Source organism: Sceloporus occidentalis, unplaced genomic scaffold (assembly GCF_023333645.1).
Source record: "Sceloporus occidentalis isolate IW3139 unplaced genomic scaffold, rSceOcc1.0.p SCAF_4, whole genome shotgun sequence".
Lineage (NCBI taxonomy): Eukaryota > Metazoa > Chordata > Lepidosauria > Squamata > Phrynosomatidae > Sceloporus > Sceloporus occidentalis.
In genome coordinates, this window is record NW_028316984.1 from 156,474,334 (window position 1) to 156,490,536 (window position 16,203).

At 45.2% G+C, this 16,203-nt stretch overlaps 1 protein-coding gene across 2 annotated transcripts in view; it reads left to right on the forward strand.

The window, feature by feature from the left end:
- The first annotated feature begins 936 nt into the window (after window positions 1–936).
- Window positions 937–16,203, forward strand: part of SCFD1 (sec1 family domain containing 1) — a 59,028-nt gene continuing 43,761 nt past the window's right edge. Inside the window, exons 1-4 of one of the 2 annotated variants that reach the window (XR_016280984.1) lie at window positions 937–1,110; window positions 5,088–5,158; window positions 13,899–13,987; window positions 14,945–15,035. Coding sequence is in view for 1 of the 2 variants with exons in the window: in XM_089522053.1 (XP_089378179.1) it covers window positions 1,080–1,110; window positions 5,088–5,158; window positions 13,899–13,987; window positions 14,945–15,035 (282 nt within the window). In the remaining variant the exon portion in view is untranslated. The remainder of the gene's footprint in view (window positions 1,111–5,087; window positions 5,159–13,898; window positions 13,988–14,944; window positions 15,036–16,203) is intronic. The other variant, XM_089522053.1, reaches the window with a different exon arrangement.

Genomic DNA, 16,203 nt, shown 5'->3' on the forward strand with positions numbered 1-16,203 from the left:
CATGGAGCAGTGGATGTGTAAGCAGGCGGGAGAGCTGAGATATCAGCTCCCACCATGACATGGACTATGGGTCGATCCTGAATCTCTGTGGAAAGATTGTCATCCTTGATCAAGGGGTTCCCTTCCCCTCCATAACAGAGCAGCCTGCCAGTCTGTACAGGAGCAAAGATAAAAGAACTTCATTGATAAGATTCCAACGTTTATAAGCTTGCAAGGTGACATTACAGGTGACTAAAATTTCATGTGTACATTACTGAGATTCCCATGACTACATTCAGTGTACATGTCTACTTAGTGTCAGGTTTTAACAATCAACAATAGAGCATCCCATTTGTTTTCCCTTAGTCAGCCCATGTAACCGTAAATGATACAACGAGCGAGGGAGCCATAGTTCTTCCTAGCAGCTTCCCGGCAGCTGCAACAACGGTATCTGTACCATGCCAGGCTGGCCATGGTCAGTTCCCGCTCTTACTATCCTGACCCCTTCCATCAATATGGGCGAACTCTAGTTTGCTAGGGACCATTGACTTTGGGCGTCGAAATGTGAAAATGTCTTAATTATAGAAAAACCACACTTTGAGAGCATCTGGTCTCTGGCCTCAACTAAAAGGAACTTGGGGATCTTGGTTTGAACTCTTAGATAAGTCACTGAATGACTGATAGGGCCTCAGGCCTCAGCTGACAGATGCCAGGAACAGGAAAGAGCCTCCTCCTCAACATGAGGAGGGAGTGTTGGCCAGTGGGATGTGCTGCTGCCCAGGAGAGTGGAGGAGCCTCCTAAGGCCTGGCTTCCAGAGCCTCGGCTTAAGCAGAGTCTGGGCCACCCTGGGGGCCATGCTTTGGCTGTGAGTCCCTGGCTGCAGCGTGGCAGAAGGAGGCCCCTTCTTCCATGGAGAGGCAGGAAAGGGAGGCCTTGGGAGAGAGAGGCTCCGCCTGCCTGCCTGCCTGCCTGAGGCCGCTCCCCCTCGGAAGAGGCCACAGAGGCAGCAGGCGCCACGTCGTCGTATTAGGGCCGCCTGGGCTTCTCGGGAGGCGGAGGCGGAGGAGAAGGAGGCGTTGGGCGGAGAGTCGGACGCAAAATGGCGGCCGGCATCCGGGAGAAACAGACCGGTGAGCGCCTTCTCTTTCCTGCCTTTCTCCGGCCTTCCCTCCTGGTTCCCTTGAGGGAGAGGGACGGGGAGGGAGGCCCTGGGCCTTGCCCTCCCAGGCCAGGCTGGCCACACACTCCCTCAGATGGAGGACGCTGGGGGCAGAGGTTGGGATGATGGAGGAGGCGCCCTGGAAAAGGAGGACCTGCCTCCCTCGTTCGTGAGGCTGCTCTCAAAGGAGGCGCCATCATAATGCTTTGGGTGTTTGCTTTGGTTCCTAGCGGCGTCCATCCTCCTTCAGCCTCAATCGTTGGGCATTTCTGCCTATCCTTCCTGTTTGTATTACTGTTTTTGTCAATGGGTGGGTTCCCAAAACGACCCAGGCGTTTTCTGCCTGCCAGCAGGGCTCAGTACTCTGGGATTCTGGGATTTGCAGCCACCAGAGCTCCCAAAACGACAGTTCCCAGGATCCCACAGCACTCAGCCATGCGTCGTGGAGGCAGCCCAGGCCTTTGCAGCCTGTTGAGGCTGGGCTCTTGTCTTCATACTGTGTGGCTTGGAAGGTTTCAAAGCAGTGAGTCCCAAACTTTGGTCCTTCAAATGTTTTTTGGGACCTCGTCTCCCAGAATTCCTGACAGTTGGCCAAGATCGCTGGGGCTTCTGGGAGTTGAAGTCCAAAAAAACCAATAACAAACAGCTACCTTGATCCCTATTATTGGGAGAAAGGTGGGATATAAATAACAACAACAAGTAGTAGTACTGTAATAGTAGTAGTATTACGACCACCCTCTGAAAAACAGATTGCTGTGTTGAGAGCTTCACCATTTCAGATCAGAAGGGACTCAGCGTATAGGTTTATTATGCCACGAAGAAAAGAGCAGTTAAATGTATGGTTACGTCATTACGGTTTAATTGTCAAAGCTGGCTGGCCTCATTCATCATCAATGGTACGTCAGGCTTTTCTTTTTGAGTTTTAAAATGCAAGAATAAATGCTTTGTAAGAAGTCTTTGGCTTGGGCCTTGTAAACTTCATCATCATCATCATCATCATTATAAATAGAAAGTGAAAGGCTTTTAAAAGCAGCATTCTCCATTCTGCGTACAAGGTTGGAACCAAATTTACACATACCTGGAGCAGACCCACTGAAATTAGTGGTTTGTTGTTTTCGTGTCACAACTTCCGGCGACACAAAGGCCTATCGTGGGGTTTTCTTTGGCGACTTTCTTCGGAGGGGGTTCGCCAGTGCCATCCTCCAAGGCTGAAGGAGTGTGACTTGCCCAAAAACACCCAATGGGTTTACATAGCCAAGCCGGAACTTGAACCCTGGTCCCTAGAGTCCTGATCCAGTGCTCAAATCACTGCACCAAGTGGGGCTTGAGATGGATCAGACAGTGGTGCCATCCCAAGGCATCAATTATTTGCCACTGAGGCTATTCTAGTTTCAATACTTTCCCCTAAAATTTTAAAGACTATGTTATAAACCCAGTCTTCTTGTTGAAGCATAATCTTTCATGGAAACTGTTGCCAAAAGATGTGCTCTTTTTGTGTACCGTATGTCCTAGGGATGCATACAAAATACATACAGTACCTGTACATACAAAACATGCATAGGAACAGGCAACTTCCAAAATGTTTTGCACCAAAAGTGTCTTCTAGCAAGAATTTAGTTAAGCAGACCGAACTGGCAATGTACATTGTAGCGCTCCATGCAGTCTTCTTGCACATCCATCATGAGAAATATGCTATCATTTAGGTAGCCCTTTCACACTACACTATTATAGTACTGTGATGCTATTTTGACTGCCATGGCAACATTGGGATTTGCAGTTTAGGGATAGGCACTGGGAATTCTCAGCCACAGAGCTCTAGTGTCTTACCAAACTGCAAACTCCAGGAGTCCATAGGAAGCAGCCCATGGCAATTGAAATGCTGCATGGTGCACTGCAAAAGGACCCATAATCTAGGAGTAGAATTCATCTGCTGAGTCCCTCACCTGTGCTTCCTGCATTTTGTGCCAATTATGTCCCACAGAAAAAGTGAAGTCACACTAATTGAAACCCATCGGTGTATATGTGAAGTTAATAGGAGCTACCCCAATTGAGGAGACCCTTTTGCACTTTTTTGTGGTCTGCTTCCATGATCCAAATAGTTTGGTATTGTCTGCAAAACTAGTTAACATCAACATCATTGATCATCCCTTATTGTACATTATTTATGCATAAGACTGAATATTGGTGCTCCCAATGTATCTGTGGGAAACCCTATTTCTTATTTCATTGCGTTGTAAAAGCTGTCAGTTTATTCACACCCTCTGCTTTCTTGTTCACTAGATACATTTTTAAAAATCAGTTAAACATCTCTAGCCAGACTTCTATTATCCTCTGACTGAAGTTTGTTTGTAAAACATTGGCAGATGTGACACTTAAGAGCAGTGATGGCGAACCTATGGCACACGTGCCAGAGGTGGCACTCAGAGCCCTCTCTGTGGGCACATGTGCCATCGTCCCAGCACAGAGTTTGCCAGAGTTTGTTACTAGAAAGCCAGAGGGACATAGCACTGTGCAATAAATAAGTGGGTTTCGGGTTGCAGTTTGGGCACTCGGCCTCGAAAAGGTTCACCATCACTGCTTAAGAGCATGTTATTCAACAAAATCCTCCTTGTTTTATGCAGGTGTTCTCCCTATGTGATTGTACTCATTATTGGAGAGAGTAGGGCCATTCTTCATCATGCCTTGTCCTCTATATACTAGTGTCTGCTATATAGACAGGCAGGATGTCCGCACTGAAGAAATAATCCAGTTTGAAACCAGTTTAACTGACGTGGCTCAGTGCTGTGCAGTTCTGGGAATTGTAGTTTTGTGGATGGGTATGCTTTGATTTAGATTTCCTGCATGGCAGGCGGTTGGACTGGATGGCTCTTGCAGTCTCTCGCAACTCTGTCATTCTGTGATTCTGTAGACATTTATCCTTCTCTATCTCTGGTGCCACAATAAATTACAATTCCCTATTTATCTGATGCCTGATAAATACCATAAATAAATAATAATAATAAATAAATCAAATTTGATTTCCCAAGAAATTTCCTAAGAATACTTAAAATGATGGCTGCTTTACAATATTGTATTGGAATGCAACAGATACAAAGGTCTTGGAGGGGAGCGGGGAACCTGTTTTTGTTTAGTTTTCCCTCAGGCCTATTTTGCATCTCTATGAAAACCTACAAAGACAAGAATACTATGTGGCTATGTTCATTTTGCACCGGTCTTTTCCATCAAGTTGTGTGATAAGTATAATGTTTCTGGGCAGCAGAAGAGCTAAATATTAGATATAGTGTGTGGATAACTGTTTTTTGCTGTGGAACTAGCAGGTTGTCTTATTAAACTTGTTTTTAGTGTCTTCCTCAGTTAATGCAGTATCAAAATACAGTACCAAATCTCTTTGCTTTCTGCTAGTTGAAATAAGACAGAAGCTAAGAAAATGTTGGCATCACTATATATTAAACTGGTTGATAGAAGTCCTTTCTTGGCGTTAAGAATACCATAACCTTGGATCCCATTTGGTGAGAAATGCAGGATATAAATGCAATAAATAAAAATAATCCATGCATGTAGAAAGGGGTCTTTGCCTGCCACATCTTTGCTTTGTTGGTTGTATCTGCTGACAGTGGAGTCAGCAAATCAGGAACAAATTTATACCAATATGCCAGGTATTTCTCAGCGTTCAGGGCCTTGCTCTTCTCATGATCAGGGGGTAGACAACTCATTCTTCCATTAATATGGTTATCCATACACTATAAGAAAGGATACTGCTTTTGAGACTACCTTATCTAGTGGTAAATAACATTTATGCAGACTACAGTATTTTGAGCACCTGTATCCTAGGAGATTTTAGATACTTAACCACTTGGTTTCAAAGTTATTCAAGATTTTGATCACTGTCATTGTGAAAGTAAAATAAAACTAGAATAACAATAAGAATATTTTTCTCTTACTTTTCAGTGGCTCTGAAGCGTATGTTGAATTTTAATGTGCCACCGATTAAAAACACTACAGGTGAACCAGTATGGAAAGTAAGTCAAACTATATATTTTACATCTATAGTAATTTGAACTTTCAGATGAACGTCCTTGCCATATGTTTGAAACTTATAATGCAAGATAAAAGTTTCAATATAGGGCCTTTTATAAGTCTTGTGCTCCCCCCACCTTGCATTGTTTTGTATGGACAATGCAAGCCATTATCCCCGAGCTGGGATCAGGCAATCTGGATGCAGATCTGGTGGATCTGACCTGATCTTGGCCCAAAGGGGCCTTACCCCAGTCTAAAAAGATAGGCTATTTCCCATGGGGTTTCTAGGAAACTGTGGCAACAGCCAGCAAACCAGACGGCCCAGCCTGCCCCATACCTGCCTCCACAATCACATCTGCTCAGAAGAGCCCCATCATGGCCCGTGACATCAAATATGGGCGCTCAGTCACGTGGGTCATGATGGGTCCTCTGAGCAAATGCAATGGTAAAGGCAGGTACAGGGCACATAGTGGTAGCAAGGCCATGGCGTGGTGGGGGTAAGTGTGTAAACATCCACCTGCCACTGCACAGACCCAAGGATTGGCCTGGGACAGGACCCGGGGCAGATCCTGCCCATCTACTTAGGACCATAGACCAGTTGCTGATGAAAAAGAAAAAGAAAAGAAAGTAAAATTCTTACAGAGAGACTCTTTGCATCTTAACGCACCAGCTCTTAGATAGGGGAGTAAGCATATTTTAGGTTTAAAAAATTGCTATGATTATCAAAGTATTGAAAGTATAATAAGATTGTAGTGTAGGATTTATTTACGCTGGGCTTTGGTTCCAAGATCCCACTTGGACAACAAAATCCGTGTATGCTCAAGTCCCGTTAAATATAATGACATAGCATTCCATTTCCCTTATAACATGGAAAATCAAGGTTTGATATTTGAAATTTATACTTTTTTGAACATTTTTTTTGAACCATGTATGTTTGAATTCGTGTATAAAAATACGTGTATAAGAAGGGCCAACTGTATTTGCAAAAATACTTTTAAGATAGAACTACTTTAATCACTATAGTGCATGCTCCTTTTTATTTCCTTTCCTTTACAAAGAAAACATCTTTTAATAATTATTAAAATGAACTAAAGTATTTAAAAACATCTGGGAATGTAACTCAAAATCCTTCAAATCTGATGTCAATTATCAGGGCAATCCTGAATATTATCTTACACAGCCCTGTTGTTGAAGTTGCAATGATTTCTAGCGCCATGCTGAGTTAATGCTGGCACAGCAATGTTTTTTTTTTTCTTTTCACGCTGTATTTTTTTAAATTATCTCATCCCCACCCATTGTAACCAGCTCCCAGACTGGTGTAGATCTCTCTCTAGTATCTAGACATGTCGGGCCCTCATTTGGAATGCCCTAATTATACGATGGTTGTTAAACATTTTACCCATGTAGATGTTGACCCTTCCTGCTGAACACGGTATATGAATAAAAATATTTTGCTTGTATAGTATATGTATTTTTCCTTGCACATTCATGTATATTCTTGGATATACTTGAATACACTCGTCCCTCCATATTTACAGCTTTGACTTTTGTGGATTTGATTATTCACAGATTTTATTAATACGTTTTTTCTAGGAATATCTAAGTCCTCCAGCACAACTCTGTGGTCAATTTTAACCAAAGATTGCACTGAAAGACCTGGAGATTCCCAGAAAGAACACTCCACTAAGCATTTGTAGCTCCTCCAGCACAATTCTGTGATCAGTATCTGGCAGATGTTGACCACAGAGTTCCACTGGAGAACCTAGAGATTCCTAGAGAGGTGTTCTCTCAGGTAAAAACATAGTGTTTTCGTTATTTGCGGTTTTTCCATGTTCATGGGGGTCCTGTTCCCCTAACCCCAGCGAATGTGGAGGGATGAGTGCATATTCATGCAGCAGCATCTCTTCCCAAAAACTGGGGCAATGATGGGATGGGTAGGAGAAGAAGCAGCAGTGGCTTGGGGTGGGCCCTGCCAGAGGCTATGATCCAGTGAACTTCCACATTCTCCTTTTCCTCTTCCTCCTTCAGCCAGAGGTGGCTCCTTAAGCGCTCTCTTCACTTTTCCCTTCCCCTCCATGACAAAAAACTTTTGAGAAGCGGGAGTATCAGGACCTTCAACTCTCATGCCCCCCCTCTTGAGCAACTCTCAGGACTGCCCCCCCTCCCAGCGAAGGGTCCTACCTCACAGTGGAGAACCACTACTCTAATACTTTCTCTCCTCTAACTTCAGAAACAAATAAGCCACTGAAGAAATTTCTGTAAGGGTTTAAAGAGGGATCTTAAGTCAGAGGTGTGTGTCTTTCTTCCTTTGTATCCCTAGCCAATCATCCACTTAATACCATATATACCATATTTTCCGGCATATAAGATGACTGGGCGTATATGACGACCACCAACTTTTCCAGTTAAAATATAGAGTTTGGGATATACACACCTTATAAGACTACCCCTCTTCCAATGCACACCAAATAAAAAAAATTTAAAAAATCAGATTTGATTTCAATATGGTAATTTTAATTCTAATGCTTATGACATGCAGGTACTTAGCAGGAAAACTTGTTGTATATAAAGAGTCTGCTTGGACTGGTCAGTTCTCCCTGCCTGTCCAGCCCTCCCTGTCTCCAAGACTATCAGAGCAGTAGCTGCTTTCATACGATCGCCACATATGGCAGGGATGTGCCCGTGGCCATTTTTGAGCTCCCCCCACCATATGCGGTGATCACAGATTCTCCAGTCTGCCCTATAAGATGACACCCAGCGTATAAGACGACCCCTGACTTTTGAGAAGATTTTCCTGGGTTAAAAAGTAGTCTTATACGCCAGAAAATACAGTATTCATCTATAAGTTGAAAAATTTGTATTGCAAAGATGACCCAGAAAATCTGGGTCGACTTATAAACGAGTCAATATGGTAGCAGGTGGAGGGAGCGTTTGCTCCCAAGCTTATTTTCCAGCGATGGAGGGAGGGAATCCTCAATTGGTTAGTTCCCTCCTCTCGCTCCAATAGGCAGGATCTAGGAAGTTGCAGGTGACGTCAAGGAGGGAACGCCCCTGACCTTCCAGTCTTGTTCCTGCCTCGCTCCAAATAGGTCGTTCTTCCTCTTTCTCTCCTTCTCCATCTTTACAAACAATAATAATAATCCTTTCCTTCTCCTTCCCTTCCTTCCTTCTGAGTGCAGGACTAGATAGGGAGTCAGGAGCTACAGCATGGAGGATGCGGAGGAGAGCCCCGGCATGTCCGGGGCTTCCTCGCAGATTGAGGGTGCCCTGCGGCGAGTCCGCACAGCGGCACAAGCAGGGACCCCCAGATTGGCGCGGCCGGAGGAGGGAGAACCCTCGTCTCCGAGCCCAGATGCGCCACAGCACTTACTCCCTTCCCGGGATCGGGAAGGAGTGGTGCAACCAGCGGAGCCCATCGGGCATGTAAGTAGCCCTTCTCTGCCTCTCCCAGCAGCCTCTCCCTTCACCCTCCCCCCCGAGATTTCCTCCCTTCTGGCCTCCCTAATCGCAGCGCAGGCTTCGGTCTTAGCAGGCCAGGTCGCCCCTTCCCCCTTACTCCATCCCCAGTCCTTGCCCAGTGAGATACCAGCCGCCCTTCCTCCTTCCCAAAACCCTCCCAGGGACTCTGTCAGGAGGCTCAACGATTCCCCTCACCGGGCTCACTCACCCTCTTCTTCATTGCCAGCCAGATCGTCATCAGAGGCCATTCCAGCCAATGAGAGGGGCAAATTCAAACCTAGGCTGCACAAACGCCTCGGAGCGGTTAAAAGTGGCGGTAAAAAGCCCGCCAAACCCACTCACTCTAAGGCCTCTCATAAGAGAAGGGCGACATCTAGTGGCCATCAGTCAAACTACAAGAAAGCTAAACTGCTACTTTCCAATCATTCCTCAGATGAATCTATGGATAACTCCCAGTCACAGTCAGTCTCTGAGGGGGGTGAAAATGATCTTTCTGAAGAAGAGGAGATGGATAACCCCCTTCCTCCTTCCTCTGCCAGACTATTTACTGCTGATGATTTTTCCATTCTCCTGAAGAAAGCCATTAAGGCTCTGGAATTGACTGACACACCCAAACCTACTCAGGTTCTGGACACTGATTTACCTCAGGGAAAGGGTGACTCCTTCCCACGTCCTTGTCCTCCTTGCACAGAGGTCCCATTCCCCGCTGACTTTATGAGAGTGGTCAGAGAAGAGTGGTCCAAACCTGCAACTCTAAGACCAAACCCTTCAATAGTCAAACAATTTTACACCTTACCATCCTCAGTGATGTCAAAATTTCAAGTCCCTTTGGTTGATGCACCCGTCTCACAACTCATTTCCTCAGCCATTTACGCCAAAGATGGCGACGACACTCTAAAAATTCCAGAAGACAAAAGAGCAGAGTCGGCCTTAAAAAGAAGTTTCGAGGCTTCTTCCACAGCCATCAGGGCTTCATCCTCTGTCTCTATCCTCTCAAGGGCTGCTTATGGCTGGGCCAAAGACCTTATCCAGCTTGTGCCCAAAGGTGACACCAAGCTTCGTCAGGGTATAAATAAGCTAGTGAAGGTTCTGGCATTCACTTCAGATGCTTCACTTGACATCATCCAATTTTGTGCCAGGGCCCAGGCTGCCTCTATTCCGGTGAGAAGGCAGATTTGGCTAAAAAACTGGCAAGTCGATATGCGATCCAAACAGAACCTCACTATGGCTCCCTTCGGGGGATCAAAACTCTTCGGTGATGTGCTAGACCCTATACTCATCGAGACTAAAGACAAAAAGAAGGCGCTTCCATCCTCATATAGACACGACGACAAAAAGTCCTCCCGCCAGGGTCAATCATCTGGTCGTTCCTTTCGTAACAACAGCAACTCCTCCTTCAAACAAAGAGACAACAGATATGGAAAACAACAACAATGGCCTGATCGAAGATTTTCACCTAAACATCAGTCACAGTCTAGAGCCTTCGGAAAAACTGCCTCCAACAACACTGGATCCTCCAACCCTGGCAAACAGGGAACCAATCAGCGATCCTGACTACCCGCCGGATCTGGTGGGAGGCAGGCTACATCATTTCCACCATGTTTGGCAAACAACCACATCAGACAGATGGGTCTTGTCGACTATTTCACAGGGCTACTTGATAGACTTTATTCACCCTCCCCGCGACCATTTCACAGTTTCACCAAGGTCGAAGCGTCCACGCAAACACCTCCTGATGCTGGAGGCCATCGATCACCTACTGAAGATAGGGGCAATCGAAATAGTACCACCTCCAGAGAGACACAAGGGCTGCTACTCCATCCTGTTTATAGTGCCCAAGAAAAACAAATCATGGAGGGCAGTCCTGGACTTAAAGAGGGTCAACAAGAGTGTCCGAAAACGTCATTTCAGAATGGAGACTCTAAAGACAATATTAGAGTCATTAAAACCACGAGTCTACATGGCAGCCCTAGATTTAAGGGAGGCTTATTTGCACATTCGGATACACCCATCTCACCGCAGATACCTCCGTTTTTGTTACAACAAACGTCACTTCCAATACAGGGCGCTTCCATTTGGCCTCTCATCAGCCCCAAGAGTTTTCAGCAAAATAATGATAGCCTTAGTCGCACACTGGAGACTACAGGGCCTATACGTCTTCCCATATTTAGACGACTTACTGATTGCCGCCCCAACCTTTCAACAGGCCTCCAGCGCTGTCACTGCGCTGTTACATTCGTTGTCTCTCCATGGTTTTCTGGTAAATCATGGGAAGAGCCACCTTATCCCTTCTCAGACGATTCTTCACTTAGGATCATTGATAGATACCCTCAAGGGAGTTGTATCACTGCCACCACAATGGATAAAGGACATTAAAAACTTAATAACTTCCATTCTTCCTTTACCCTCAATAGATCTACTTCTCCTTGCAAGGCTTCAGGGACTCATGATATCAGCCATGTCCTGTGTCCCCTGGGCTCGATTTCACTCAAGGGAACTGCAATGGCTGCTCCTACCCTTTTCAACAGATGATTACCCAAAAGAGACACAAACAGGTTCATGTGCCCCAAAACGTAAAAAGGTCACTGCAATGGTGGATGTCCAATCGAATACAACTGGGACGCTCGATATGGCTTCTTCACCAGATACAAATAACCACAGATGCAAGTCTCCACGGATGGGGTGCCACCCTCAGCACACACGTGGCTCAAGGCAGGTGGTCAGATCACGAAAGAGCCCACAGCATCAATTGGCTGGAACTCAGGGCGATCCGCCTGGCCCTTCTGGCCTTTGCCCAGCTCGTAAACCACACCCATGTTTTGGTCAGGACGGACAACATCACAGCAAAAGCTCATGTCAACAGAGAGGGCGGAACCAGATCACGAGCGCTGATGCAGGAGACCAAAAGTCTAATAAGTTGGTCGGAAATCAACCTCCTGTCTCTAAGGGCCGAACACATAAAAGGGACTCTAAACACCAAAGCAGACTGGCTAAGCAGGACGGACATAGACCAAGCAGAATGGCATCTCCATCGAGAGGTATTTCAAATGATATCCCGGTCTCTGGGGACTCCGATGTTAGATCTGTTCGCATCCCCAGTAAACAATCAGCTACCGAGATTCTTCTCCCGATTCCCGTCTCAGGGTTCAGAGGACACAGACGCCCTTCATGCTCCGTGGCCTCCGGGTCTGCTCTATGCCTTTCCCCCGATCCCAATGATATCCAGGTGCCTGCTAAAGCTAAGAAGCGAAAGAGCTACCCTGATTCTGGTTGCTCCACATTGGCCAAGAAGGGCCTGGTTTCCAGAAATCTTATCCCTATCACAGGACAAGTTCAGACTTCCTCTGCGCCCAGACCTGTTATCCCAGGGTCAGATATTTCATCCAGACCCACAATGGCTCAATCTTCACGCATGGAGACTGAACGCCTCATCCTGTTAAGAGATGGCCTAAATGCTCAGGTAGTTGATACCATCATCCAGTCTAGAAGACCCTCGACTAGGCGAATATATGAGTACACTTACCGCAACTTCACTTCTTGGTGTAACTCAAATAATATATCTACAGCCTCATTCTCAGTAGGCGACCTTCTCCTCTACCTTCAACAAGGACTTGATAAGGGACTCAAGCCCAACACTCTAAAAAGACAAATATCAGCAATCACTTCGGCTCTACCTGTCAAACTATCAAGTCAGATTTCTTCCCATCCTTATGTCAAGAAATTCTTGAGGGCAGCTACACTACTTGGTCCTCCCGTAGTTCACCGTTATCCAACTTGGGACCTCCATTTAGTTTTGGCAGCTCTCACTACAGCTCCTTTTGAACCACTACACCAAACGGACATCAAATTCCTTACTTGGAAGGTGTTATTTCTTATAGCCATTACTTCCGCCAGAAGAGTCTCTGAGCTAGCAGCCTTGTCAGTCAGATCAGAGCTTTGTTCTTTCAGAGAGGACTCAGTGGTGTTACGTCTAGACCCAACATTTATCCCCAAAGTCAACTCTACCTTCCACAGGTCCCAGGAGATCGTGTTACCGTCTTTCTGCCCTAAACCCAAAAGACAATTAGAAAAAACCTGGCACACGTTAGATGTTCGGCGGGCCCTTCGAATCTACATCAAGCGTACACGACGTTTTCGTACTTCTGATCGCCTGTTTGTCTCTTTTGCTGCTTCATCTAAGGGCAAAAGAGTGTCCTCCTCCACACTATCTAGGTGGTTAAGAGACTGCATATCCAAATGTTATACTTCTAATAGCTCATCTGCCCCTCGGGCTATCACCGCCCATTCTACACGCAGTGCTGCCACATCGGCTGCCCTCTCCACTAATGCCCCCCTGTTAGATATTTGTAGGGCTGCCACTTGGGCTTCCCCCTCCACTTTTGTCCGCCACTACCGTTTGGATGTTTTCCAATCCGCAGAGGCTTCATTTGGTAGACGAGTCCTCCAAGCGACTGTCTAGTTGCTATTGTCAGTTCTCCCTCCCACAGTAGATAGCTTTGGCATATCCCAATTGAGGATTCCCTCCCTCCATCGCTGGAAAAATGAACATTGGCTTACCTTGTGATATGTTTGTTTTCAGCAATGGAGGCGATGGAATCCTGCCCTCCCACAACTGAGGTCACGCTTCGGTTTTGGAGAGGATAAGCTAGATACAAGTTGTTTTGTACATAGTTTTGCTGTTCTTAACCTTCTATATGTTAGTGTTAAATAATCTTTAGCTTTGGCTGTTACAACGACTGGAAGGTCAGGGGCGTTCCCTCCTTGACGTCACCTGCAACTTCCTAGATCCTGCCTATTGGAGCGAGAGGAGGGAACTAACCAATTGAGGATTCCATCGCCTCCATCGCTGAAAACAAACATATCACAAGGTAAGCCAATGTTCATTTCTCAGCCCGATTGCCTCCGGAGGGGGCAGTCAGGCTGGTAAGAAGCAGGATGCAGGAGTGTTCGCTCCCGAAACCTCTTCCCAGCCCAATTACATGCCCTTCAGTATTACCCTAGATTTATTCGCAGATTCCGCGGGTCATATTAAAATCCAGATTTTTGGCCCCAACATGTACCCTCGACCCTCAACCTGTACACATGTATATACAGTGACTACAAAGCTCAAGGGTAGAAATCAGCTGCCCAACTTCTGTTCCAGTCAAATTGAAAATAATTTGAGACAATCAAATACTGATCTTGTAATGCTACTTTTTATGGGAAAACAGTGCATCCAAGGTTTCTAGGATGAATTCAGCCCTAATAAATATGCTATTAACTTCTTCCTTTTTTCTATTACAGGTTCTTATTTATGACAGATTTGGCCAAGATATAATATCTCCATTATTGTCAGTGAAAGAATTAAGAGACATGGGCATTACTCTCCATCTGTATGTATTTGATGTAGAGACACATTATGCTTTTCTTACTTTATATGTTGCATGAAAATTTGCCGTTTTCAGAATAATAAGATAGCACATTGAAACCTCCAGTTGCATACCTAATTGATCAGTATGAGGAGACAAGAACCTGAGTTCTTAGATCTACTTTCTCTCATATAGTGAACAGACCTGAAGGTCTGGAATGCACATCCATGCTCATAAAACAGTGCAAGTTTAGTTACTTGACACTGATTAAAGAAATTAAGAGAATACAAAGAAAACTTGTACTTCAAAAGCGTACTAAGAAAACTATCGGGGGGGGGGGGGGATATGCTTTGATCATCCTTGTCCTCAAGTGGCATATTTTTGAAGACATATTAAATGTCTTGGAACAACCTGAATAGCACCTTTTTGGTGGGGTGGTTGGTTCAGACTGCTTCTGCACTCTACAGTTGATGCTTTCTATCTGTGGGGGTCCCTCCCTCCCCCTGGATGTCAAATACTGTGGGATCCCAAGTCCTGTTATAGTCAATAGCGGCGTAATGTGCAAGCAACCACATTTGCATGGCTGCCTGCACGCGCTGTCATTGACAAGAACAGGGCAAGAACATCCGTATCAGCAGATTGGCAAGCCTGCTGGTACTGTATGGCGGGCTGACTGTATATTTTATGATTTTCTTTAAAGATGCCCTAGTTAAACTTAACTAGAATTAATGTAACAAACTACTATAGTTTCTATATTACTACAACCTACAATTAGGAGAGAACAGAGGGAATAGATGGGAACATCTGTGTTTGCAAATTACAGAGCATTGTATTCTGATTTTATCCAAAATTCCTTTAAAGTGTCTATGTTCAGTGAGGTTTAGCCCCAAGAAAGTGTGCATAGAATTGTATTCAGAAGTCTTTGTGGCTTTTCAGAGAGTAAACCTGTTCATAAATGAAGGTTGTTTTTTCTAATCATAGTCTTCTGCACTCGGATCGAGACCCTATTCCAGATGTTCCAGCAGTGTATTTTGTAATGCCAACTGAAGAAAATATTGACAGGCTGTGCCAGGTAGTTTAATCTGTATAAAATCTGCTATAAAAACAAAGAATTCAATGTGTAATCTAGAAGCACACACACACACACACACTCCAGCTCAAAAGCTGGACACAGTTTAGTTTCAGATGCAGATATTGCTTGACGTGCATGTTAAAGCTGTAGTTTCCCTATTGGCAGCCTGTGTTCCACATTAAGGCTAAATCTGTCCAATGCTGAACAAAAACATTACTTCTTTACATCTGATTAAAAAGGGCTTTTAGAATTGTTCCACGATGCTCTTTGGAACAAAGAGAGTTAAATGTCCTTGGCAGGACAGTGATCCCTCAAAGTCCACAGACTTGAGATCTGCAGACTTGAAAATTTGCAGAGAGGCGACTGCCATTAACACCAATGGGGCGCACTGGAAATGTACATGCCCCATTCAAGCCTATAGGGCTTGAATATGCATGAGTTTTGGAACTTGCACGGGGGTCTGCATCACGTCCTACCCAATGCTTTAGTTTGAGAAGAGATTGTGTCATGGGTGCTTCCCTTTGTTTCTTGTTACTTTATTCATACGTTAGCATATTAATTACATGTTTGATAGTATCTTGTGCTTAAAAAAGCATTTGACCAGACATAATGCTAGAACATCATGGATGTCAATGTTACCCCATGCATTTGAGGAAGTTGTCTTAAGTCTATGAAAGCTCAAGCTATCAACTTCTCTCTTTCAGTTACAGATTGTCCACACAGGCTAAAAGTCCCATGTTCCCCCTGGCCTCACATAATCCAGTTCAGATGACTCAGGCCAAAATCTCAGAGGCAGGATTGGGCCTGATCATGCCAGCCCAGACATGGATCCAGTGGATCTGGCATGATCCTGGGTTAAACAACCTTTACACCAGGGTAATTTGGTTCCTGGTTTGCCACAGAATTTCCTGGACACTGCAGCAAACCCTGGCTTTTCAGACCCCCCCCCCCCACCCGAACTCCTTGCCTTGCAAATTGATCTTACGTGGAAGCCCCATCACCGCATCTGATGAGGAAACAAGGTGCCTGGCTACATGGGTGCAGCTGTTTCCACATCAGACACTATGACAGGGGGCTTCTGAGTAAGAGCAACAGCGCAGCAAGGTAAAGTAAGGAGTGTGCACTGGTAGCATGTCTCAAGTCAATGGAGAGACAGATGTATAAACAC